The sequence below is a fragment of the Homarus americanus genome, unplaced genomic scaffold (genome assembly GCF_018991925.1).
Source record: "Homarus americanus isolate GMGI-L3 unplaced genomic scaffold, GMGI_Hamer_2.0 scaffold19318, whole genome shotgun sequence".
In the NCBI taxonomy this organism is placed as follows: Eukaryota; Metazoa; Arthropoda; class Malacostraca; order Decapoda; family Nephropidae; genus Homarus; species Homarus americanus.
The window spans coordinates 1,162,109-1,186,034 of record NW_024732238.1 but is presented as its reverse complement, the minus strand read 5'-3'; the positions used below and the strand labels follow the sequence as shown (position 1 = coordinate 1,186,034).

The 23,926-nt window shown below is 42.1% G+C and overlaps 2 protein-coding genes across 3 annotated transcripts; both read left to right on the top strand.

Moving 5' to 3' along the window:
- Window positions 1–297: 297 nt before the first annotated feature.
- Window positions 298–6,409, top strand: LOC121868276 (endoglucanase E-4-like). Its single transcript, XM_042368700.1, has 15 exons — window positions 298–467; window positions 621–766; window positions 937–1,102; window positions 1,294–1,376; window positions 1,484–1,628; window positions 1,740–1,835; window positions 1,968–2,056; window positions 2,634–2,727; window positions 3,454–3,512; window positions 3,854–3,972; window positions 4,236–4,398; window positions 4,657–4,824; window positions 5,026–5,171; window positions 5,692–5,800; window positions 6,111–6,409. Exons 1-15 carry the CDS (start codon window positions 407–409, stop codon window positions 6,216–6,218), a joined length of 1,752 nt encoding a protein of 583 aa, XP_042224634.1. The 5' UTR covers window positions 298–406; the 3' UTR covers window positions 6,219–6,409.
- A 2,778-nt stretch (window positions 6,410–9,187) lies between these two features.
- LOC121868275 (endoglucanase E-4-like) lies at window positions 9,188–16,871 on the top strand. Of its 2 annotated transcripts, XM_042368699.1 has the most exons (16): window positions 9,188–9,288; window positions 9,642–9,787; window positions 9,973–10,138; window positions 10,717–10,799; window positions 10,916–11,060; window positions 11,223–11,318; window positions 11,453–11,541; window positions 12,003–12,096; window positions 12,829–12,887; window positions 13,467–13,585; window positions 13,709–13,874; window positions 15,087–15,254; window positions 15,490–15,635; window positions 15,956–16,064; window positions 16,441–16,551; window positions 16,587–16,871. In XM_042368699.1, exons 1-15 carry the CDS (start codon window positions 9,228–9,230, stop codon window positions 16,546–16,548), a joined length of 1,755 nt encoding a protein of 584 aa, XP_042224633.1. In that variant the 5' UTR covers window positions 9,188–9,227; the 3' UTR covers window positions 16,549–16,551; window positions 16,587–16,871. The 2 variants fall into 2 exon arrangements, with proteins under 2 accessions (XP_042224633.1, XP_042224632.1); XM_042368698.1 differs by having other exon boundaries at window positions 16,441–16,871.
- The last annotated feature ends 7,055 nt before the right edge of the window (window positions 16,872–23,926 follow it).

The following is a 23,926-nucleotide window of genomic DNA, read 5'->3' as shown; positions in this document are numbered from 1 at the left end:
GGACGCGGCTGTTGGGTTGCTAGAGGAGGTGAGGCCCCCTGGTGGTGAGAGATAACACCTAGTGTGAATCGCTACACCTGTCTCCATCCATGTACCTTCCCTCACTGATGTACTGTAGGCTACCTGTCCTGGTGGTCCATGTACTGTTCCTTACTCTCTCCTAATGAATCTTAACTGATTCATCTACTCTCCCTTTGTCTTACTTTCAATATCTGTCCTGGTCCAATACTCTATAATAATGAGTCTAATACACTTGCCCTGGTCCAGGTACCGTCTCTCTTTCATACCTAATTATAACTGTTTTATTTCAAGTACTCTGCCTCACATACTGTGCGGTATATACCCGGCGGGTATATAAGTGGAGGAGACGCTGCCTACCGTCACCAGTGTGTCTCAGACCGCAGACATGACCAGTGTCCTCGTCCACGTCCTGCTGGGGGTCGTCAGCCTCACCCTCCTACACACAGGTACTGACTCAGGCCGTCAGCCTCACCCTCTTACACCCAGGTAGTGACTTAGGTCGTCAGCCTCACCCTCTTACACACAGGTACTGACTCAGGTCGTCAGCCTCACCCTCTTACACCCAGGTAGTGACTCAGGTCGTCATGTTTACTTTGCAGTAGTGGAGGCTGAGATGTGTGAAGTCATCACCATCATTAAGGAGGCGGAAGGAACCTACGGCGGCAACTTCACCTCGGAGACATTACTACCCATAAATGGCCTGGACGTGATCATCACCTTCGACAAGTCTCTGGAGGAAGTGACTGTGAGTAAACACTACTAATAAGTCTTTGCATTATAAATATATATTTTCACACTGCATCTCTAAGCTCATTACACATTATTATCTTAAATGAACGTTCATTAACAACAACAATAAGTACCATTATGCACATGTGCGTCTTTATACATGGTTTCTTGATATCTCTAAATCAGTACGTGAACGGCGACGTGGAGAAGATAGATGACACACACTTCAGAATCTTGAACTCAGAATTCTACGAGACTGGCAGCTACGTGGAGTTCACATTTGAGGTGACTTTCAGTGGCAGTGCGAGGCCCGATGTTGTTGGTGTTGAGTTGAACGAACAAGATGCCTGCGGTGAGTGAGGCCCCAGTGTTTAATGTTTCCTCTGGCAGTATTTTGCTTCTAAATCATCCACGGGAGAGTAACAAAGAATATTATCCATACAATAGGCAGAGTGTACTGAAGAAAAAAAAACATACAATTAGTTATCACACACAAGTTGTGTTTACCTGCATCGCCTCATCACTCACCTTCGTCACCTACAGATGGACAGCTACAGTGGACAACCGTCGCTCCCTACACCAACCCTTGTGAGGCCACAGGCATGGGGAAGTACGACTACGCCCAGGTCAATTCCTCTACTGTTTTGTTGATTCTTGTCAACTAATATTTCGGATCCTTCCCTCACCTACCACGTCTATGATTGTTCTGCATGAGTGTTTCCCTCACCTACAGGCACTGTGTATGGGCATCTTGTTCTACGAGGCTCAGAGGTCCGGGAAATTACCAGAGGACCAGCGCGTCCAACCCTGGAGGTGGGACTCTGCCATGGACGACGGTGCTGATGTGGGTCATGACCTTGCTGGCGGCTACTACGACGGTGAGAGAGAGAGAGAGAGAGAGAGAGAGAGAGAGAGAGAGAGAGAGAGAGAGATGAAAAATATTCCAAGTGATGAACCCAGACTGACTCAGTATCATATCTCCTCAACAGCTGGTGACCACGTCAAGTTCGGCTTCCCGATGGCTTTTACAGCCACCGCACTGGCCTGGGGACTCATAGACTTTGCTGAAGGATACGAGGCAGCTGGTGAGTAAAACTTATTATTGTATCTAACTTCAACGTTTCCTAGTAAAATTAAGGAAAGAAATTAAAATGGTAAAAGATTAACTTTCTCATAAATTAAATAAATTGATCTTACTGAGGTTGGTGGTCACACAGGTCAGACGGACTACGGTCGTGCGGCCGTCAAGTGGGCCACTGACTACTTCCTCAAGGCCCACACCGCTGAGTACGAACTGTACGGCCAGGTGCGTCTACCGTCCTCTCACTGGTGTTTACCTTGTCTGGTTCACACTGTTCAACTAACACTTATAACAAACTGGTGTGGTTTACCACTAGGTGTCAGTCTCTGGTACAGTAGCTAACGTCGTCAGTTCGTGTAAGTGGATTGCCACTTAATAATGGTGTTGGTTGGCCAGGTCAGTGGTGGACAAAAGTGGTCTTTCATTTCATGACTGAAACACTGCCTTTTTAATCGAACCAGAATAATAACAATTCTTGGATGTTAATTTATCATATACACTTTCATGAGGGTAAGTATAGACACAAGGTGTACTGAGAGTTTGACTGAGTTTATTAACGTCAATGATGAACTGAAGAGTGAAAAACCCAGATCATTATCTATGTGTTAGATGATTACAGCCATATGATGTCTTGACAAATTCAGGTAATTTTATTTTTCCTTCAACATACTATAATATTTACCACTGATTTCATGACGTATACGATTTAGACTGTGTATAGTGCCATTAATATATTTATACCTGCGAGGAATTTCGTGGCAGACTGTTAATGATTCCTTGTTTAACTGACACTACTCATCAGGTCGGTCAGGGAGACCTTGATCATGCCTTCTGGGGCCGCCCTGAGGACATGCACATGCCTCGACCCTCCTGGAAGATTGACAGGGAGGCTCCAGGTCAGTACACTCGAGAGCTGTGTTGTTGAGTGACGCGGTATGTGCTGTACACTGTGTCGTCTCTGATCACTGTACTTGAGGGGTAAAAACTTTATGGTTACGCTGAATTTATGATATATTCCTTCGTGTTAACCCAAAGACAAATGTGCTGGGTAACAAACGTCAACTATCTTCATAATGTCTTCAGGGCCACCAGAATTTGTACAATATATAACGTGCTTGGAGTCGGAAATACACTCACATATTCCTGTCTGTTCACCTTGACATTACAGGTTCGCTACTTTATATTGTGCTTATGATCTTACAAAATATTAAACTATATTTTAGTTCAAAAGCAAAAGCACCTGAATTATTTATAAAGACAGATACATGACAGTGTTCCCGAGTGTGACTGTACAAGACAGGAATTGTTTTACGTTCTTGGACTGTCTCTAGCTTGGAAAATCTTAATTGTAGACTTTTTAAAACTTTTGATGTTTCTCTTCATTCTATTGGTGTTAATAAAAGACTAAATGGAAGCAACAGAAGGATACGTCTCTTTCTGAGGGATGATATACAAACCGTTAAAGACTCAGACAATCTCTTTTGAAGTTTAAACTGCGAGTTTAAGGTATATGAGGTAGTCTATGGCTCTGGTAATACTATATATAGGTAGTTGCTAATAAACAGAGGTTATTTAGTCATAATCCTCGTCGTGCTACACTGACCAGTTGCGTTCTCCTGCAGGAACTGAGTTGGCGTGTGAGACCGCCGCCGCCCTCGCTGCTGCCTCCCTCGTCTTCAAGGTACTGTGACCACTGACTGACCCACCACACTCTACCCTCTCCTACTTTTTCATTACTCCATTTCCCAGTTTCTTTTGTTGGATTTCTACTGTCATCTTTCGTTGACAACCTTGGTGTTGGTTGACATAACATTTTATCATAATTATTATTCACTTAGTATTTGTATACCTTATTTGTTTGACTGCTCAACTGGAACAACCTATGCTAAAGAAAAACATAACTTTGCTAAAGCAAACGATATACTTTTTGAACCAATATAATAAGTGGAACTCTCAATACGTTGTGTCTGGAGAAAATGATACTGCGAAAACAGATAATATAGTTTTATAAACACATTACAGAAGGCTAACCCCGACTACTCGGCTGAGATGTTGGAGGTGGCCAAGGAGCTCTATGCCTTCGGCGACGAGCACCGTCTGGAGTACCACAAGTCCATCACTGACGCTGAACATTATTATAAGTAATGTGCCTTACTTTCTTATATTGTCTACTTCTTATCTTTTGGTAGGACATTTTCTCTTTTCCTAAATTTTTTTAAATTTTTGGATAGTGACACATAACCTGGTGGTACACCTCAGGTTAGTGACACATAATATCCTGGTGGCGTAACTCAGGTCAGTGACACATAACCTGGTGGTGTACCTCAGGTCAGTGACACATAATAACCTGGTGGTGTACCTCAGGTCAGTGTCACATAATAACCTGGTGGTGTATCACCTACAGGTCGTGGAGCGGGTACGGAGACGAGCTGCTGTGGGGCGCACTGTGGCTGTACCGCGCCACAGGAGACGACACCTACCTCACCAAGGCTCAGGAGGCCTGGGATGAGTTTAACCTGGCTTACGGTGGCAGCTATGGATGGGACGATAAGAAGGCTGGCTGCTATGTAAGTTATTTTTTACAGTAATGAGAAGGATTGTTGACACATATAAGATGCTGTCATGAAAGGTAATTCCTTACATTGAATAATAACACAGGACCTTAATTTATCCTCACAATTATGACCTCACAGCCAACCAGACTATTTTTCTTATTTGATAGAGAACAATTTGTGTCAAGAAACTGAACATTCAGGCCATTTGCGCTGAAACGTTATGTTAAGTCCTAGTTAATGTGTACATGTGTAAACTATGTTCTCCTGCAGGCGCTGGGCATGATGCTGGACTCACAGAACACTATGTATGAGACAGCCTTTAATTCCTTCCTGAAGTATAACAAGAAGGACGCCCAGTACACACCGGGGGGCCTACTGTTCCTGGGTGACTGGGGGTCCCTTCGTAGCGCTGCCAACGTCGCCTTCCTCACTTACTGGGTCAGTTTGTAAACACTAATATGGCGGTAACAATATTACTCCTAGTTTGTTGATGAAATGCCGTTTTAAAAGTAAAGTACGACCAAATTCACCTTTAAAAAAATATATGTAAGAAATAATTTTACAACTCAAAATCAAAAATATTTGTTAATTATTTCTTACTGAGAAAGTTGACAGATTTTTGTTGTGATTGGTTTCCAGGCGGCCAAGTACGGGGAACCAGCAGAGGCAGACGCCAACAGGGAGTGGGCTGAGGGCCAGATTAATTACATGTTGGGCAGCTTCAGTCACTCCTTCGTCTTGGGTTTTGGTGTAGACCCTCCCTCACGCCCCCACCACCGCTCCAGGTACACTCATTTACCATCACCCACATGATGTACACTCTACCTCTCTATTACCATCACCCACATGATGTACACTCTACCTCTCTATTACCATCACCCACATGATGTACACTCTACCTCTCTATTACCATCACCCACATGATGTACACTCTACCTCTCTATTACCATCACCCACATGATGTACACTCTACCTCTCTATTACCATCACCCACATAAGGCAGCGGCTGTTACAAAGTTCCTATCGTTCTTGTAGGAGTCGTCGAGGTATTATGACACCTTGCCCTCTTCGTGAACGGCCTGCATTGTTGGAACATACACTGCTACAGTCCGTGGTTAAACAAATATCAATAAATCTTTCCCCGGAGGCTAGAGCTTTATCTCTTTAAATCTACAAATGAAGTCTTATGATGAAGGTCTTTTACAGAGAATAAAAAAAAAATTCTCCTCATGGTAAAGAGATTTTAAGAAACCATACTGATAACACTGGTATATTGTTGAGCTTAATTTATCTCTTCTTTTCCAGCTCTTGTCCGATCCCACCAGAGTCTTGTATTAAGGACAACTGGGGATACGCCCATCCAGGACCAAACTTCCACACCTTATACGGTGCTCTCGTCGGTGGTCCTGCAGAGGTGAGTCTTACCTACATGACTTATCTGGTACAGGGAATCATATACAGGTGCGTCTGGTCTGGTATCTATCTCACCTTTACCTCCCTCTTTCTCTCACTCAGCCTCTCTATCTTATTGAGTCTCTCTCTCTCTCCATCATGTGGTTACTATCTTACTATTAACTTGCGTCTCTCTATTTTATTATATCCCTTTCTTTCACTTTGTATAATACTTTCTCTTTTACTTAATCTTTCACTCCCTCCCATTAGGCCTCCTCCATCCTCCCCTCTCTCATACCTAACCTAACCTAACCTAACTCTCACTCACTCAGGACGATACTTATACCGATATCCGTGGAGACTATATTCACAACGAGGTGGCCTGCGACTACAATGCTGCTTTCGTAGGAGCTCTGGCGGCCGCAGTGGAGTACAAGTAGAAGGTCACCCGGGCAGCTTATACGAGGAAAAGACGAAATTGAATACGAAATAGAAAAAAAAATGATAATTGTGTAAAATTTAGTCAATGGTGAAATACAGATGGGTGAAGGTTAAGACACACACACACACACACACACACACACACACACGAAGCTCCTCGGCGTCACCATAGACAACAAACTTAATTGGAAACCACACGTCAGTGAAGTTATCAAATCCTCCAGTTTCCGTCTCCACCTCCTACGCCGACTCAAGTCCCTCGGAGTTCCTGCACACGAGCTCCTCAGTGTTTACACAACATTCATACTTCCCAAGCTCACCTATGCCTCCCCCACCTGGTCTTCCTCCCTAAATGCCACACAACGTAAACACCTAGAAAAAGTGCAAAAGAGGGCATGCAAGATTATTCTCTCCCCTTCCTACTCCACATATCAAGAAGCGCTCAATACACTGACCCTTTCGACTCTCACTGACCATCACCACGACCTCATCTGCAAATTTGGTAAGAAGCTTCTACACCATCCCCGACACCGGCTCCTACTACCACCTGAGATCCTAGTCCGAGAATTGCTGTTCGACACCACAACCGCATCCAGCCCATACGTGCACGAACTGATCGCTATAAGAACAGCCCAGTCCCAACCATTGTAAAAATTATCAATAACTTGTAATAAATCAGTATATTCACTCCCAGTAAACACTACTCTTGCACTGTCACTTTGTTGAAATGAACTGTAGTTTGAGCTTTTCCCCATCTAGTTATTATATGTCTTATTTGTGTCACTTATGTTACTTGTATATTATTTGTAATTCGTAACCCATTCCCCAAATATGTAACTGTATATTTTCAGCCTTCTGGCTGCCAAGCTCTTTCAATAAACCGTTAATTATTATTATTAATTATTATTATTATTATTACACACACACACACACACACACACACACATACACACACAGAGGTAAATGCTTGTTGGTAGCTTTTGGTGGCTTTAGTACCATTTATACAGTAAATAAACATACACACTCAGATATGCATAAACACACGAACAATCACAAATATAAATACACACACGTACATACACATACACATATACATACACTCACAAAATTCGGTTCGGTCGACGCAGACTGCTGGTGATAAAAACAAAGAGCCATGTTGATGCTGTAAAACTTGTAAACAAACATACAAGAAATGTAAACAAGTAAAAAACAGGAGGAATTCCCTACTGGCCACTTTAATTCAATCTCTCTCTCTCTCTCTCTCTCTCTCTCTCTCTCTCTCTCTCTCTCTCCTCACTTTCTCTTTCTCTCTCTTGGAAGCACAGAAAAAGAGGTAGAGATAGGTATGCATAAGCAGAGATAATGATAGGGAGAAAAAAAATAGATGGAGTGATAGATGGATGAAAGGCAAGGAGAGAGAGAGAAAGAGAGAGAGAGACTTATATCTCTCCATGTGATGCAATAGTCTCTGATGTACCCACTTGACGACTCCTATAGACTGCCTATTATACAGAGCGGTTCATAAGTCCTTTTACATAGAACTATTGCACGGTTTGATCTTCTCTGCGCCACCCTGTAAAAACCTCTTGAGTGAATAATATAAACACTGTAGGAGGTGGAAATATTTACAAACTCTCCAGGTGGTAGGGTGGTTAGTGGTGGTTGATATGAGGTGTACCATCAGCTATAATGATAATATTTGTTGCTGTATGTGTGTAGATATTAACCTGCGCCTTGTGATGATGATGTAGTTTACTGTGAGCTAGTTGGTAGTGTGCTGTCACCCATTGTGAGATGTATAGTGATTGTGGTGACGTTGGTTGTGATCATTTCCAGTAAGATGACAGACAACCAAGCAGGTGAGGTCCTCTGGTGGTAGTCTGTGTGAAGTGTATTATCTGCCGTGGCTCCGTGTACCCTACCTCACTTGTACCTTACGTAAATAAAATATTGTGTTTAATTATGTGTGACCAGGGCTGGTACTTGATACATTCAATTTTTTCTGTATATATGTAGGTATTTTTGCAGCTTAATGTGGGATTTTTTTTAATATTAGTGTTAGGCTTGTAGTACCTTGGAGTAAGGAGCTATGTCAGTCAATGGTTGGCCTTGGAGGTGGAAGGACGTTCGAGTTTGTCAGTGGTGGATACCTTTTCAAATCTGGTTTAGTTGAGTATTAAATATTCAGTGCTGCTCCATTATTACTTATTGGATGTAAAGTGCGATCAATGGGGATATTACAAAGTAGTTTATTGTTTATTTACTGTGCATATATTAGTGGTTTATTAAGGATTATGTTTATTCCATATTCTCGTGAATTAATTTATCTGGTCATGATGTAACCTGCACACGTATTATGGTAAACTTTTATTATTAAATTTTATTTAACTTATCGTAACGTGTTTAATTCCAAACCTTCACTCCTGAACTGTTGTGATAAAGTAAGAGGTTGTTATGGAACCCATGATGAACAGTTTCGTCCTTATTTGTGTTTGTAACTTTCTCATTAAACATTGTGTTGTGTGATGAAGTGATATTAAATTTGAAGTGATAAATATTAAGGAGTAAGTTGTGCTGAGTTGCCAATTTGTTTTTTGTTGTGTCATATGTGTCCTCATAATTATATTCAACTTTAACTTAATTCAAGTTGCTAAGTTATGGCATAAAAATATAGTCTCTTACATGAATATGCACATAGAGAAAACAGTATTGTCAGTGCAGCATAGTATTCCCTTACTACCGACAAAAACTGTGCACATAAATGCATGCAAGTTGACTTTATATTTCAGGTAAAGCTGTTTAATAATTCACCAATGGAAATGGCTAGCAAAAGAGAAGCGGTAGAGCAGCTGAAGGTTATCAGCTGTGACGCAAATTAGACGTAAAAAAGAAGAACATTTATGTTATCACCCAATGAGGTAATGGATGGTAACATGACGGGTGCCATGGCGGGTATATAAGTGGAGGAGACGTCGCCTCTCGTCACCAGTGTGTCTCAGACCGCAGACATGACCAGTGTCCTCGTCCACGTCCTGCTAGGGGTCGTCAGCCTCACCCTCCTACACACAGGTACTGACTCAGGTCATCAACCTCACCCTCCTACACACAGGTACTGACTCAGGTCGTCAGCCTCACCCTCCTACACACAGGTACTGACTCAGGTCGTCAGCCTCACCCTCCTACACACAGGTACTGACTCAGGTCATCAGCCTCACCCTCCTACACACAGGTACTGACTCAGGTCGTCAGCCTCACCCTCCTACACACAGGTACTGACTCAGGTCGTCAGCCTCACCCTCCTTCCAACAGGTACTGACTCAGGTCATCAGCCTCACCCTCCTACACACAGGTACTGACTCAGGTCGTCAGCCTCACCCTCCTACACACAGGTACTGACTCAGGTCGTCTTGTTTGTGTTACAGTAGTGGAGGCTGAGATGTGTGAAGTCGTCACCATTATCAAAGAGTCGCAAAACACCTACGACGGGAACTTCACCTCAGAGACTCTGGTGCCCATAGAAGGTCTGGACGTGATCCTAACCTTCGACAGCCCCGTGGACAGCATGGCGGTGAGTCTTCATGTTGTCCCAACTTATGAATCCTAATGTTTATAGATTTCTTAAGTAACAAAGGTTAAAATGAAGGTGTTATTCCTATAACAAGTGCTGAGAAGTACCGTTTGTATATGTTACATGTGAATATCAAGGTATAGTATAGGCGGGTCACTCTCTCTCTCTCGCTCTCTCTTGCACAGTTCTGGGACGGCGCCATAACGAGGATAGACGATACACACTACGAAATCACCAACACTAAGTTCTTCGAGACGGGCAGCTACGTGGTGTTCCATTTCCAGGTGATGTACAAGGGAAGCACGAGGCCTGATATTATCTCTGTTGAGTTGAACGGCCAAGAATCCTGCGGTGAGTGAGGCTTCTATGTCTGTTGTTTACCTCCCCGCCTTCTTGCTTCTCAATCATAATTGACAGCTGAACAATCTTTGAAATTGATTAAACAAAAATTTTTTTTTCCAAAACATGACTCACGTGATCAATATGTGCTTTATGAACACTTCATGATAAAGTAACTTCTTTGTTAAAGATTTATTGTACGATAGGTAATATCTTTTGCCAAACAAGTGTATAAATTATGAACTTCATGACATAATTTATCGTCGTCATCAAAGTTATGCATAGTTTAAACATGAATACAATCACTCAAACAGTTACTCAGTACCATGCTGGAGTTCTACTCATCTCTCTAACTGTCCTCCAAATAAATAAACAAATAATTAATTTCAATATTATTATATTTGAACCACATAAAACATTAATTTTTCCTTAGTGTGCAACCAAGTACTTTCCACCTTTCATTTCCAACAAAAGATGTCTACACCCTTATGATATTGTACGTTTATTGAAAACTGTCTAAGTAACCTTTACCCATATACACCTGTGGCTTCTACCTACATCCTCTCATCTGTCAACCTCGTCACCTACAGATGGACAGCTACAGTGGACAACCGTCGCTCCCTACACCAACCCTTGTGAGGCCACAGGCATGGAGAAATACGACTACGCTCAGGTCAGTATCTCTACAGTTTAATTACCCCTACCATTCGTCAAAACATGTCCTATCTAAGCCTTCCTTCATCTGACGTGTCTATGATTGCCTTACACTAGTTTTCCCCTCACCTACAGGCACTGTGTATGGCTATCTTGTTCTACGAGGCTCAGAGGTCCGGGAAATTACCAGAGGACCAGCGCGTCCAACCCTGGAGGTGGGACTCTGCCATGGACGACGGTGCTGATGTGGGTCACGACCTTACTGGCGGCTACTACGACGGTGAGAGAGAGAGAGAGAGAGAGACAGAGAGAGAGAGAGAGAGAGAGAGAGAGAGAGAGAGAGAGGCCGTCATCAAGTGATAAACAATATACCTAAATACATCCAGCAGGTGTACCAACACTTGACCTTCCAGCCTGACTCAGGATCATATCTCCCCAACAGCTGGTGACCACGTCAAGTTCGGCTTCCCGATGGCCTACACAGCCACCGTCCTGGCCTGGGGACTCATAGACTTTGCTGAAGGATACGAGGCAGCTGGTGAGTAAAACTCATTATTGTATCTGACTCTCAGACTTTGCAGTAAGATACAAGTCATGAGTAAATGAAGGTAACAAGTTGGATTTAGATACCATGACAATAAATTGATCTTACTGAGGTTGGTGGTCACACAGGTCAGACGGACTACGGTCGTGCGGCCGTCAAGTGGGCCACTGACTACTTCCTCAAGGCCCACACCGCTGAGTACGAACTGTACGGCCAGGTGAGTCTACCGTCCTCTCACTGGTGTTTACCTTGTCTGGGTTCACACTGTCTCAACAGCTCTAGGGGCTGATGTTACGAGCCTCAGCAATAACGAGTTAACTATCGTATTTCGGTGTCGTTACTGAAAGGCCTCTCTAAGTTTTCATCTAGAAATATTTATGAGGTTAAAAAAATGATATGAAAATGATTTACTACTTACATCTTTATAAGAGCAAGGAGCTGAGGTTTGTTCTATGTTTGGCTGAAGTTATTAACGTCAAATGATAAGATAAAGCGTCAATATCATGTACGTGTGCGATGATCACTGCCCAAATGTTACATGTCAGTGAGGTGAGTTCAAATAATGTGTGTTCTTCTTCAACATATTGTTTAAGCCCAGTATAATTATCTAGTTAGTTTATTGGGCCTTAAATTCTCAATGATTCCAGTTTAATTAGCGATATTCATGTTGATCATCAGGCTGGCAACGGAGAAGCTGACCACGACTTTTGGGGCCGCCCTGAGGACATGCACATGCCTCGACCTTCCTACAAGATTGATAAAGACGCCCCAGGTCAGTACAGTGAGGGCTGTTGATTGTGATGACTTTTTAGTTGTATATTGTAGCATGTTTGATCACTGTAATTTAGGTTGTTGTTGTTGTGGGTTTAGACTTAGGTGGTTTAAACATTCATTTATATTAAGCACCGTGCAAGAGTCTTTTTTTTCTTCCAACAAACATCTAGGAAAAAAGATGTATATTAAATATTAAAGCAGTTAGCAAATTTTAAGTGTTCCTGAAGTCAAAGTGTTTATGATGTATCTAAAGTGTTACTTTGATACCTGTCAGTACACCTTGGCATTACAGGTCCACAACTTTATAGTGTTTATGGCCCTACAAAATATTTAACTATATTTTAGTTCAAAAGCAAAAGAACCTGAATTATCTATAAAGACAGATACTTGACAGTGTTCCCGGGTGTGACAGGGATTGTTTTACGCGTTTCTGTGTGTTTTTTACATCAAGAATTTTGATTACAGTTTCTTTTAGGGTGTAAGACAGTGTGTTTGCCTTAAACCATAATTGCAAACTTTTGTAAAACACTTGAAAATTATGGACAAATTCAGGTGTTCTTGATTTTGAAAGATTACAGATAATCTTTTAGAGACGTCACAACAAGGATAAGTCTTTTAAGAACACCAGGTCTAAGGTTCAAATAATAATATTTACACGTATATAATTTTAATCAAAGGCTTCTTTGGTTCGAATCCCCGTCGTGCAACACTGACCAGTTGTATTCTGCAGGAACTGAGTTGGCTTGTGAGACCGCCGCCGCCCTCGTTGCTGCATCTATCATCTTCAAGGTACTGCGACGACTGATTGATCCCACACTACCTCCTGCCTCATATGATATCGAATTATTCATGGCATTGTTTCTTGTCTCGGACTTTACAGACTACCCAAGCTATAACATTTCACCAGTTTATATTGAAATATTATTTAGGGATGTTCAGGAACAAAATTTCTTATCTCAGCTTTCAATGTTACTGACAATATGTTTTGATACACTTGAGAGCTTTGGTTTTTCGTTGACAAAATTATGCACCAGAATCGTACATGTTGTCAGTACTACTGCCGTGAGTTTTCATCTTTTAATTATTCTCTTGAGACTACTGAACAGCATAAATCTATGTAACAGATGAGACAAAGTACAGTAGAGACGAGCATAGTTGCATTAATCTCCGCCACAAAGTTTCTGCTTTGTCTGTAATGTTAGTAAATCTTCACACGTTCTTACTGTTCTTACTCTACAGTCTACAGTACACTGTCTTAGTGGACAATATACTTTCTGAAACACCGAGGGAAGTGGAACTCCGTACTTTATATCTGTAAGGATATAACACTTTGTGGGAACCCATAACATATATGTCACCACCTTACAGGAGGATGACCCCGACTACTCGGCTGAGATGTTGGAGGTGGCCAAGGAGCTCTATGCCTTCGGCGATGAGTACCGTATGGAGTACCACAAGTCCATCACTGACGCCACAAACTTTTACAGGTAAGGTGTACCACTATGTTACACTGTGAATAGTTTGTTTTTCTTTCATCAGTGACACACAATAACCTGGTGGTGTACCTCAGGTCAGTGACACATAATAACCTGGTGGTGTATCACCTACAGGTCGTGGAGCGGGTACGGAGACGAGCTGCTGTGGGGCGCACTGTGGCTGTACCGCGCCACAGGAGACGACACCTACCTCACCAAAGCTCAGGAGGCCTGGGATGAGTTTAACCTGGGCGAGGACCCGATGGAGTTTTCTTGGGACGACAAGAAGGTCGGCTCCTATGTAAGTACATATGGTTAACATTTTGAGGCCTACGACTAATAATGCAGATTCATTTGCAGAGTGATGCATGTAGTGTTGTAGCCAATTTCCCTTATGCGAACAATGAGGTTGAGAAGCCATCTTGAAAGTCTTCCATATATATGACTGAGATGAGACGTTGAGAGTAATACAAGAGGTACTTTAGTCGACACCAAGCAGCCTGAACACAAGAGCCGGTTCAGTTGGCGATACAAGCAGCCCTTGTCTCTAGTTTGAGTCACGAGTCTTGACAACGTTATATATCTTTGTTCTTGTGATTTACTTTCATCCGTTGGTCTTGTAGTCTGTGTCACAGGAACGTACTTTATAATTATAATGTCTCTGCGCCATGCTTTCTCCCTATTCATACTGTGAGGATTTTTTCTATGATTATTACGCCATCCTTCAGACCTTGTGGCGCCCCAGTCAGGGCGCGGTCAGTATTTCATCATATCGCATGGACTGGACCACAAGGGTGTGGTCATGACCCATCCACAGGATGTAGGGGCGGCCGTTTGAGTTGCCAGGTGGCCAATTGTTGTAAGCTTGTGTCATTGTTATAATATTTATTTTATCTCATATTCATCTGCGCATGCACAGGTGAGAGAAGGTTACTGAGCAGGCTGGCTCTGCCACCTCTGTTGACCCAGGGTCTCTGTTTTACACCAGGCTAATTTGAGGCCAGTTGTCCCTGCCTCTCCTCCTCCCTTGTCTTGTCCTTGGCTTTGCTAAGGGTAGATATGTGCCCTTTCCTCTCCTTCTCTGAGCCACCATGTAACTAAGGTTTGTGAATCCTTTCCCAGGAAATGTTAGGTGAGAGTCTTTGGTGCTTATGTAGGTTGGAAGTGCATTTACATTGTCTTGTACCTTTTATTTGTAAATAAGGTAGATTTACCTAGATGTTTCTGTTAGTCCATTTCGCCCAGGATTTTAGTCTTCAGCCATAACCGAGAGTTTGGGAACACATAAAGAGAATCTCATGAAGTCTACCCTAATTATAGCTGACAATAGTAATAGAAATTTTGTCCAACTCAGTCTTTTTGGGGGAGTTGGTTTGAGTGAGATGCATAGGGTTGTGATATCTGTTATAGCCCCTAAACCTTAGTCCTGGTACACTATGATAACCTGCAACTATTGATCATGTGTGACAAAGTTCCAGGTTGAACGTCTCACGAGAACTCTGATTATCTGCAGGCACTGGGCATGATGCTGGACCCAGACAATACCAAGTACGAGGACAGCCTGAAGGCCTTCCTGAAATATTTGCAGGAAGACGCCCCGTACACCCCAGGAGGTCTTGTGTACCTCAACGAGTGGGGTTCCAACCGTCACGCCGCCAATGTCGCCTTCATCGCTCTCTGGGTCAGTTTACCATCACAGTAATTAATTATTGCGTCGTGAGACCTGCCACGATCACACAAGAATTTCATATTTTTGAGTATTGGTTTAGCTATTTTTGCATATTTTTAGGTGTTGGTTTAGGTAAAACACCATATTACCCCAAATTCATTTTCGAATAGTTTACAGTTTAAATTATCTTAACAACTATAAATGGCATATTTGTAAGAGAATTGACAGATCTCTGTGTATTATCCAGGCGGCCAAGTACGGAGACCCAGCCGACGCGGACACCAACAGACAGTGGGCTGAGGGCCAGATCAACTACATGTTGGGTGATATCGGTCACTCCTTCGTGATAGGGTTTGGTGTAGACCCTCCCTCACACCCCCACCACCGCTCCAGGTACACACTCTACTTGTTTCCATTACCAGTCACTTAATACAGTAATTCTCAAGTAGCTCTGCACTGCCCGATAATTTTCTTGCCTGTCTGATCTTGATAACAACGTCAGGCGGACACCTTGCACTAAATACTGGTGTTCTCTATGCTGAAAATTAAACTATCGGTAAGGCTTTACCTGGGGGCCAGAGCTTTTTCTCTTTAAACCTTTAAATATAGTCTGTATAGTGAACTTATTTCCCAAGGTAAGAAACCTTTCAGTATAACCTATTGATTCTACTATTATCTTGGTGCCCCTAAGTTGGTTTTCCTCTCCTCTTCAGCTCGTGTCCGATCCCCCCAGACTCGTGTCTCAAGGACAGGTGGGGATACACCCAGCCAGGGCCCAACCCTCATACCCTCTACGGCGCCCTCGTTGGCGGTCCTGCAAAGGTTAGTTTTACCTGTGTGGTTAATGAACAACCTGTTGTCGCGGACAACATACAGGTATGTCAGATACGTGTCTCCCTGTCTCTTGATTCCTTAATTAACTTTTGGTTTATCTGATATAAGAAGTCTTCGTATTTTTTTGGCTCCTAAGTTAGATACTTTAGTATGCAATATGTCAGGAGTTCCCATCTGTTGACTTGCTGATGAAATACAAGTGTTCTTCATCGTATAAGAAATGACACTATTCTACCTCTCAAACTCCTATTGAAATAAAAATCACTGGTGGTAATTGTACCTATCTCTTGTAGTCTCTCACTATACGCCTTTCTCTCCTTGTGCCTCTTTCTCTCTTTGAACCTTTTATCTCTTCCTCCCTCAGGACGGATCCTACACCGACGTACGTTCAGACTTCCAGCACAATGAGGTGGCGTGTGACTATAACGCCGCGTTCGCTGGTGCTCTCTCTGCCATGGTCGAGAACAACTAGAAGGCGGTCGTCCAGGTAGCTGACACTATAAACCACATGCGACAAGGGGATAAAATAGTGACCCCTTTAAAGTGAGAGAAATCGACGATAGTATAGAAAATAAGGGTTATAGATCTGCTAGTCGGTATAAAATGAACTGAATTCAAACAAACACACATACAAGGAAAATGATATCTATACTAGCTGTTTCAGAACTCGATGTGAGGATACACACACACACACACACACACACACACACACACACACACACACACACACACAGTAGTCCCAGTTGTCCACTTAAGTTAGTCATAAACAAATAAAAAACAAAGAAAAATGTTTTGTTTGTTTGTTTTACTCGATGTCCTCTTCAACATTTTTACGATTGCTCTTTATTTTTTTCTCTCTCTTTTTCTGTCTCTCCCTGGAAGCATAGAGAATGAGATTGAGATAGGGAGGTGTAGATAAACGCGGAGATAGAGAGAAAAGATTAAGCTTATACATATTCTTAGAGAGAGAGAGAGAGAGAGAGAGAGAGAGAGAGATATCCTAGAATAGGTACTGTCAGTAAGAAGGACATAGACAAACTTTCAGAGATGGGATACAAAGTTTTGTTTAACTTCCAAGAAATCCAATTCGTCCTCAGTCAGTGGTGGTGTGAGCAGAATTTCTGCATATGTATCTATCACTATATTCACATGTGTATTAATTTATTTACACACACACACACACACACACACACACACAAACACACACGCTTCTCACAGTATTCTGGGTACACTTTTATGTCAATATTTTTGTTGACATGGCAAGTGTAAAGCGGAATTTTCAGTCCATTAGCGTTCTTCGGGCGACATTTTCTAGCCATAAGGATAGCGCTTGGCGATATTTTCCTGCAAATACAAATTTCCCAGTCAACAGCTAATTTATCAGGGAGTGAACCAGAAAACTCATTAGCGAAGTAAAGTACAGAAAATTGACATTGAAAATTAAATGTAAATATTCTTGATCTATTTTGAGAATGAAGAAAAACCATGCACACTAAAAAAGTGGAGTACTGAACGACAACAGGTTCCAGAGGACATTATTTTCGTTACCTGTGTGTCTCCTGTACATACAAAAGCTTCATAAATAGTAATGGGACACATTTCATCCCCTGAGTAGACCCTTTAATTAAGAGACTTTTACACTGTCTCACAAAGAATGAACCTGTGAGACCTTCAGACCAGAGATATAACCATCCACCTTACTTCGTCTCGGTATGTATACAAATCTATCTTATCCACGGAGAGAATCATTTGAGAAAGTCGTTATCGTACAGGTGTTCATTTTCCCACACCTGTTACTGCAACGCTGCTGGGTGACACAAGGCAGTACTCTTACTCCTCTTTTGTGTTTCTTATCTCTCTCTCAGGTGAAGGTTCTCATGGATCAATGTTAATCTCTAAAGATTTCAATATTCTAGGTACTCTGTCTGTAGTGTATGTTTTCTTTATTAGTGAAGCTACATCATGATCGGCGAGGAAAGTGGTGGTCTTTTTCAACACCTTCAGTAAAATTTTGATGGGTAAGTCACTTTCCCCTTCCTTTGTATAATTCATATCGAAAAGTGCACCTTGTATCATGTTCCTCTGAATAACGTTTTTGTTCAAATACAATTGTTGTGGCTTTATTGACAAAAACGAACACCTTGCATATCCTGTCACTCTGACCAGGAGCAATCAGTGTAAATAAAACGACTGTCAGGTGGTTTTGTTAGTATAAATATCAACGAAAATGTATCAGTGAAACTTTGAATGTATTGTGTAGTGTTTTTAATCTGTATGACCTTGTATACGAGAGTTGTCTTATCCATGTCCCCACACACATCGGCAACGGAGGCATTTGTGAGTGATCAGGGGAAACTGGTGAATCCTTGGGGAGAGATCGTGCCGGGGTGAAGTCTCCTGTGTGCAGGGGCTGAAAAATAATAGAAAAACGACAAAAGTCTCGTTTATTTCTATTACCTTTTAGTCATTTTTAAGGAATAGTGAAGATAATTTCACTCATCATACATTAGTTGTCCCCAGAAACAAAAAGTGTCATTATGGTCAAGAATTTTACACACACACACACACAAAATGCATGTAACTATTTTAGAGAGAAATGGAATTATTGATATCATAACAGTAGTGCCGTGACGCACAGAATTATTTCATAAAGTTGTTATATACTCGTATAAATAAATATCTTTCTATCAGTATCTCTGTCTAATATCTGTCTGACTGTCACTTTCTCTGTATATTTGTACGTCTATCTCTGTATGTGTGTTTGTGTCTCTCACTCTCAGGAAAGAGGGAGAGCCACTCACCCTACTTCAGTCTCAAGAGGTTCTGGCGGGGAGGAACTCGACATAATAACTTGGAGCCAAAATTCCCCTGGACAAAACTTGCTCCCCGGTATGTTGTCGTAGCCACAGCAATTTCCGGGAATGAGATCCAGGCGCTTCAAGGGTCCTGCCCACCGAGATAAAGGTCATTTAGTAGGCAAACACACGTTTTATTTGTTCTGGACAAGTTGGAGCTTGAAAAATATAACAACTTTGAGGTTCGGATATCGCAAATTCACCTCTTTAGCGCCGGTAAAAGATCGTTGGGTTATTTTGACTTAACCTGTTGCACATAATATTAATTTTTACTTTTCCCTGTTATATAAAGTTTGTAATATATATTTTATATCTTCCTCTCAAACATCCAATATCAGGGAGACACGATCCGTTTACCAAGTTAGTAAAATGCTTCAATAAAACAGTACAGCAGCCAATTTCTTACGGTAAAACATCAATATATTTCTCAACACAAATAAAAAAAAAAAGATCTATTCCCGTCCCGAACAATCTGTATCTCCTGACCGCCACTTGTGTTTACTTTTCTTAGTGTTATCTAGGACCAGCTCTTGTCATCTTCAACCAATTATTCCTTTAAGATTAATGTGGAATATCTATCGTCTCCAGTTAAAAAATAATAGGAACTGTGTTGATAGTGTCTGTAGTCTATTGGCACCCTCGACCCTTACAGTTTGTCACTTGACCGTCACTTACCACTACCTCCATTAGCGAGGCTCACCACCACCACCCACACCGTGATATTAATGACTACTTCTTTAATGGCTTTTAACACCAGAGCTAGTGTTTTGGGGACAGGTATTTACTGTCTCATTTCCCCTGTTTTTACTTTGTTTTCGATGTTGTATTCCAATTTATTATAATCATTAAAGTTTATATATCTCTACATATTGTTACGATCGTGTCGTATTTTTCTATTATTTTTTTATAACATGCTTCAATGTTGTTCCATATTATTCCTGTAATGATGTGTTAAATTTACTATTATATATTCTAGTCACCTTACCCTGTGCTGTTAAGGTTTTAACTGTCATTATTTGTTCAAGCCCACCTTATTTCTTTCTTTAGTATTGTAACAAGCATTCTTTGTTTCTCTAACGACCATCTGCATCGTTAAACGACCCACCGGCGTGGCCGGAGCCCACCTTATATATAGGACCCACCAGCAGACGGAGTTTTAGTCCAGTCCTCTCGTCATTCAGTTCACGTTCTTTTGAGTGACACTCGTCACCTGTTACTTATACTTCATTTTATTTCTGTGTCGTTCCTGTCGCCACCAATGTGGTATATCTATGTGAGTACCTATTTATGTCTCTTATGTGTCCATCAGTGCTTGCTTAGTTACATTTAAGTAATTCAGTGTTGTTTCACGTTAGTTAATTTCAGTGTTAGTTTTTATATGTTTATGGAGTGTTAACGTAATCCAATGCTTTATTTTTATTCTTTTGATGCTTCGATGTTTAGTATCATTTGTGTCTTAAAAGTTTCGATCGTGAATCAATTTGTTGTGACAGCCTACGAGGCAATTTATTGTGTTATTCCCTTTTAATTTACTTCACTTTTTTCTGTTTGGTTACGCCTAGAACCTGGGTATTAAAGTAAATTTAGAGACAGCGTAACAATATGTGTAGTCGACCACAACAGTCCAGTAACCTTCCCGAGGCTGCCTGAACCGAGACTGTCATTATACCGCCATCTGTGGGTCAGCTCTCAAACTACATCACCAGCCGGAAGGCTGAAAATATACATTAGACATAAATGACTTATTACATACATTGACGTTGGTGGCTTAACAAAAGCCTCCATTAGAGAAAGGTAGTGGAACATACAGTGAACATACAGAATAATGTAGGTGTTGAACAGCAAACACGTAGTATAGTAACTCCCTCCCAGATGGTGTTATGAGGGACCTCGCGTGGTGTAGTAACTCCGTCACAGATGGTGTTATGAGGGGCATCACGTGGTTTACGAATTCCCTCACAGATGGTGTTATGAGGGACGTGACGTGGTGTAGTAATTCCCTCACAGATGGTGTTATGAAGGGCCTCACGTGGTGTAGTAACTCCGTCACAGATGGTGTCATGAGGGGCATCACGTGGTGTAGTAATTCCCTCACAGATGGTGTTATGAGGGACCTCACGTAGTGTAGTAATTCCCTCACAGATGGTGTTATATGAGTGAGGTGTGGTCCCAGGCCTTCCTATCGTAAACGGATTAACACATCGCTGGTTGTTGTTGGGTCTCACTGGCAGTTATCACTGGGTACCTGGGACCTCACTGTGTAAAGTAACCTTTACACAGTGAGGTCCCACTGTTGAGTTGTTCTCACTGACTAGCATTGTTCACCACTGTTCACCTCTGTTCAACACTGGTTCCACTCCTTTCCTAAATGAAATTGTAACTTCTGGCGAGAACTTATTGATATTCCGGTGGGGAGGAGGGTTCAGGGGAGGGAGTTGTTTATGGGGCAACGTAACAGTTGACCTGGCTGCTCCCAAGGGAGCGGCAGGTACGTCTTGACCCTTCAATGTTCAAGGATGGTGTGTGTGTGTGTGTAATAATAATTAGCGGTTTATTGAAAAGGTTAAGCAGCCCGAAGGCTGAAAATATACACTGGACAGAAATTACTTTTTACATACAAAAACATGGGGTGGGTGGGTCGTTAAACAAAAGTTTTCATTACTAAAAGGAGAAGGAATATAAATTGAACATAGAAATTATAGTTTACAGTTGATGGCAGGGGCTGGTCTCTTGCCTTACTGTGTGAGGCCACGTAGGCCACGTGGTGCAGTAACTCGTCCATAGGTGTTGACATGAAGGACCTCACGTGGTCATGAAACACTGAGTGGTGTGGTGTTCATGTGGTGCAGTAACTCATCCTCGGGAGTGCTAGTTACAAGACTAGCGAGGTTGGCAGGCGCCAGGACGTGTCCACATGACAGCGGGACTATGCGCCGTCCCCTGGGGCCCACTGCTACTCCGAGATCCCCTGCTGGTCTAGCCTTGGCCCAAGAGGCACCCAGTTGCCGTGTGTTGCCACGAGGAGGCACAGAAGAAGTCTTGATGGTGTAGAGGTTGTGTACTGGTAGGGAAGACTAATATGAGGTTGCTTCCCAGTTCACCACGAGGGCTAGCCAGCTGCGGTAGCTGAAAGCGATTGGAAACAAGCAGTGCTTGCACATTAGCACTAACATAATGCTGCCACACTAGACGCATTACACCATCCTGTGTGCACAAACAAAAACACACACACACACACACACACACACACACACACACACGTGTCACCACTCTAACAAGGACGAACCTGACACCTACATTCACCGACTCCCTTAATAGAGTAGCTGAGGCACTCAATACATAATTGGAGTGCTTAAGTCGTAGCTTAGGCACTTAGAGCTTACCTGTGGCACTTAAGACATAGCTGAAGCACATAAAGCATAACTGAGGCATTGAGAGCTTAGCTGAAGCACTTACTGCGAAGATGAGATAATTAGAGCGTAGCTGAGGAAGCTACTCAATGAGGAAACACACATTAGAGCTTCCAACCCTAACCACTACGCGCAACCTCACCTCTCTACACCACGTTCCTGATGAAGAGAAAATATTTTTTCTTGTTTATCCTCTTTTGGTCTTTAATTTTCTTCCGATTCTTCTTTTACCTTATTTCTTGTCTGTATATTCGTACTTTTCTTTACATCTCTTCTCCTTTTCTACATTGCTTTTTCTTCTTTCCTTTACTTGTTTTTCTTTACACTTTTTTTATGGCATCAGATGGACAAGATCTCACTGCCCACTCTGCTTGCAACTATAAATCACAACACCAGGATCTTTCTTGCTGCTGCTGTAATTCTGTATTCCACACGCGATAGAGGATCCAACCCAGACGCCTCTGCATCCTGATTCCTCTTGATTCCACTTATCGTCAGTGAGTGAAGGAGGCGGGTGAGTCTCTCACTGCTTACTTGGTAGATCTTCAGTCTCCTCTACTCAATTGGCCAGGTGCTTCCAGCTAATGGAACGAATAGATTATGCATTAGAGGGTGTACAATCTCCTGCATGAGACACGTTGATAATGGGATACAACAGTTAGTGGAAGGTCTCTCTCGCCTGTATCTGGGAGAGCGTCGTCCTCGTGGGCGGAAGGCTGGCGAGTGTTCGTTTAGTACTTTAGGTTATTATGCCGTTAATTGCTTCTGCTGGCGTTGGTTTTTGAGGTAAAGAAGCGCTGTAAAATAGGTAAATACTTGTTAGTAAAGTAACTAATATATAAATAACTTACATTTTCATAAATGTATTTGATGAATATATCGTAAAGTGGTGAATCTGTGACTCCTCGTCGCTTCTTAAGACAGAGATAAACGGAGCACAACGGCCAGGAATGTTTTAATATAATCACTGAGCTGCAGTGGACAAACTAGTAGAAAATGTTTTTTATTATTATACTCATGTTCCTGTGAGAAGGAGAACAAACAGATACAGTACATAACCCAGGCAACATGACCACGAGAACAAAACCTGATGAATTTTTAAGACTCTCCCCTCGAAAGTGAGATTTTTTTTGCATGATATTACACCCGAAGAGAAGATGGAATATACATCACATTTTCTCTCCCTGTGGTGTTGTGTGTTGGACGTTATTACTCTTGTCTCTCGTGTTCCGGGTACAACACACTTCATTCACATTAATGTTTAGATGTATGATCCTGGGCTTATGTGATTGTTTCAGACTTAATGATACTGTACTGGTTGATAAACTGAACTGTACTCGTATGATGCACTTAGAGTGATGAGGTCAACGACTGGTTCTCTCTTAACCCTGCGGCAGAGATGAATAACACACACACACTTACGTGTCCAGTTGGAAACTTTTCCAACTGTGTGTGTGTGTGTGTGTGTGTGTGTGTGTGTGTGTGTGTGTGTGTGTGTGTGTGTGTGTGTGTGCCACACACAGGGTGGTGAAATGCGTCTAGTGTGGCAGCATTATGTTAGTGTTAAGGTGCAGGCACTTCTTGC

Excerpts from the sequence above, each read along its gene's own strand:
- LOC121868276 (XM_042368700.1), top strand. The coding sequence starts at position 407 with ATGACCAGTGTCCTCGTCCACGTCCTGCTGGGGGTCGTCAGCCTCACC. Across the intron at positions 2,728-3,453 it reads GATTGACAGGGAGGCTCCAG|GAACTGAGTTGGCGTGTGAG; the intron begins GTCAGTACACTC and ends GTTCTCCTGCAG. Across the intron at positions 4,399-4,656 it reads ATAAGAAGGCTGGCTGCTAT|GCGCTGGGCATGATGCTGGA; the intron begins GTAAGTTATTTT and ends GTTCTCCTGCAG.
- LOC121868275 (XM_042368699.1), top strand. The coding sequence starts at position 9,228 with ATGACCAGTGTCCTCGTCCACGTCCTGCTAGGGGTCGTCAGCCTCACC. Across the intron at positions 11,061-11,222 it reads TACTGGCGGCTACTACGACG|CTGGTGACCACGTCAAGTTC; the intron begins GTGAGAGAGAGA and ends TCTCCCCAACAG. Across the intron at positions 12,097-12,828 it reads GATTGATAAAGACGCCCCAG|GAACTGAGTTGGCTTGTGAG; the intron begins GTCAGTACAGTG and ends TGTATTCTGCAG.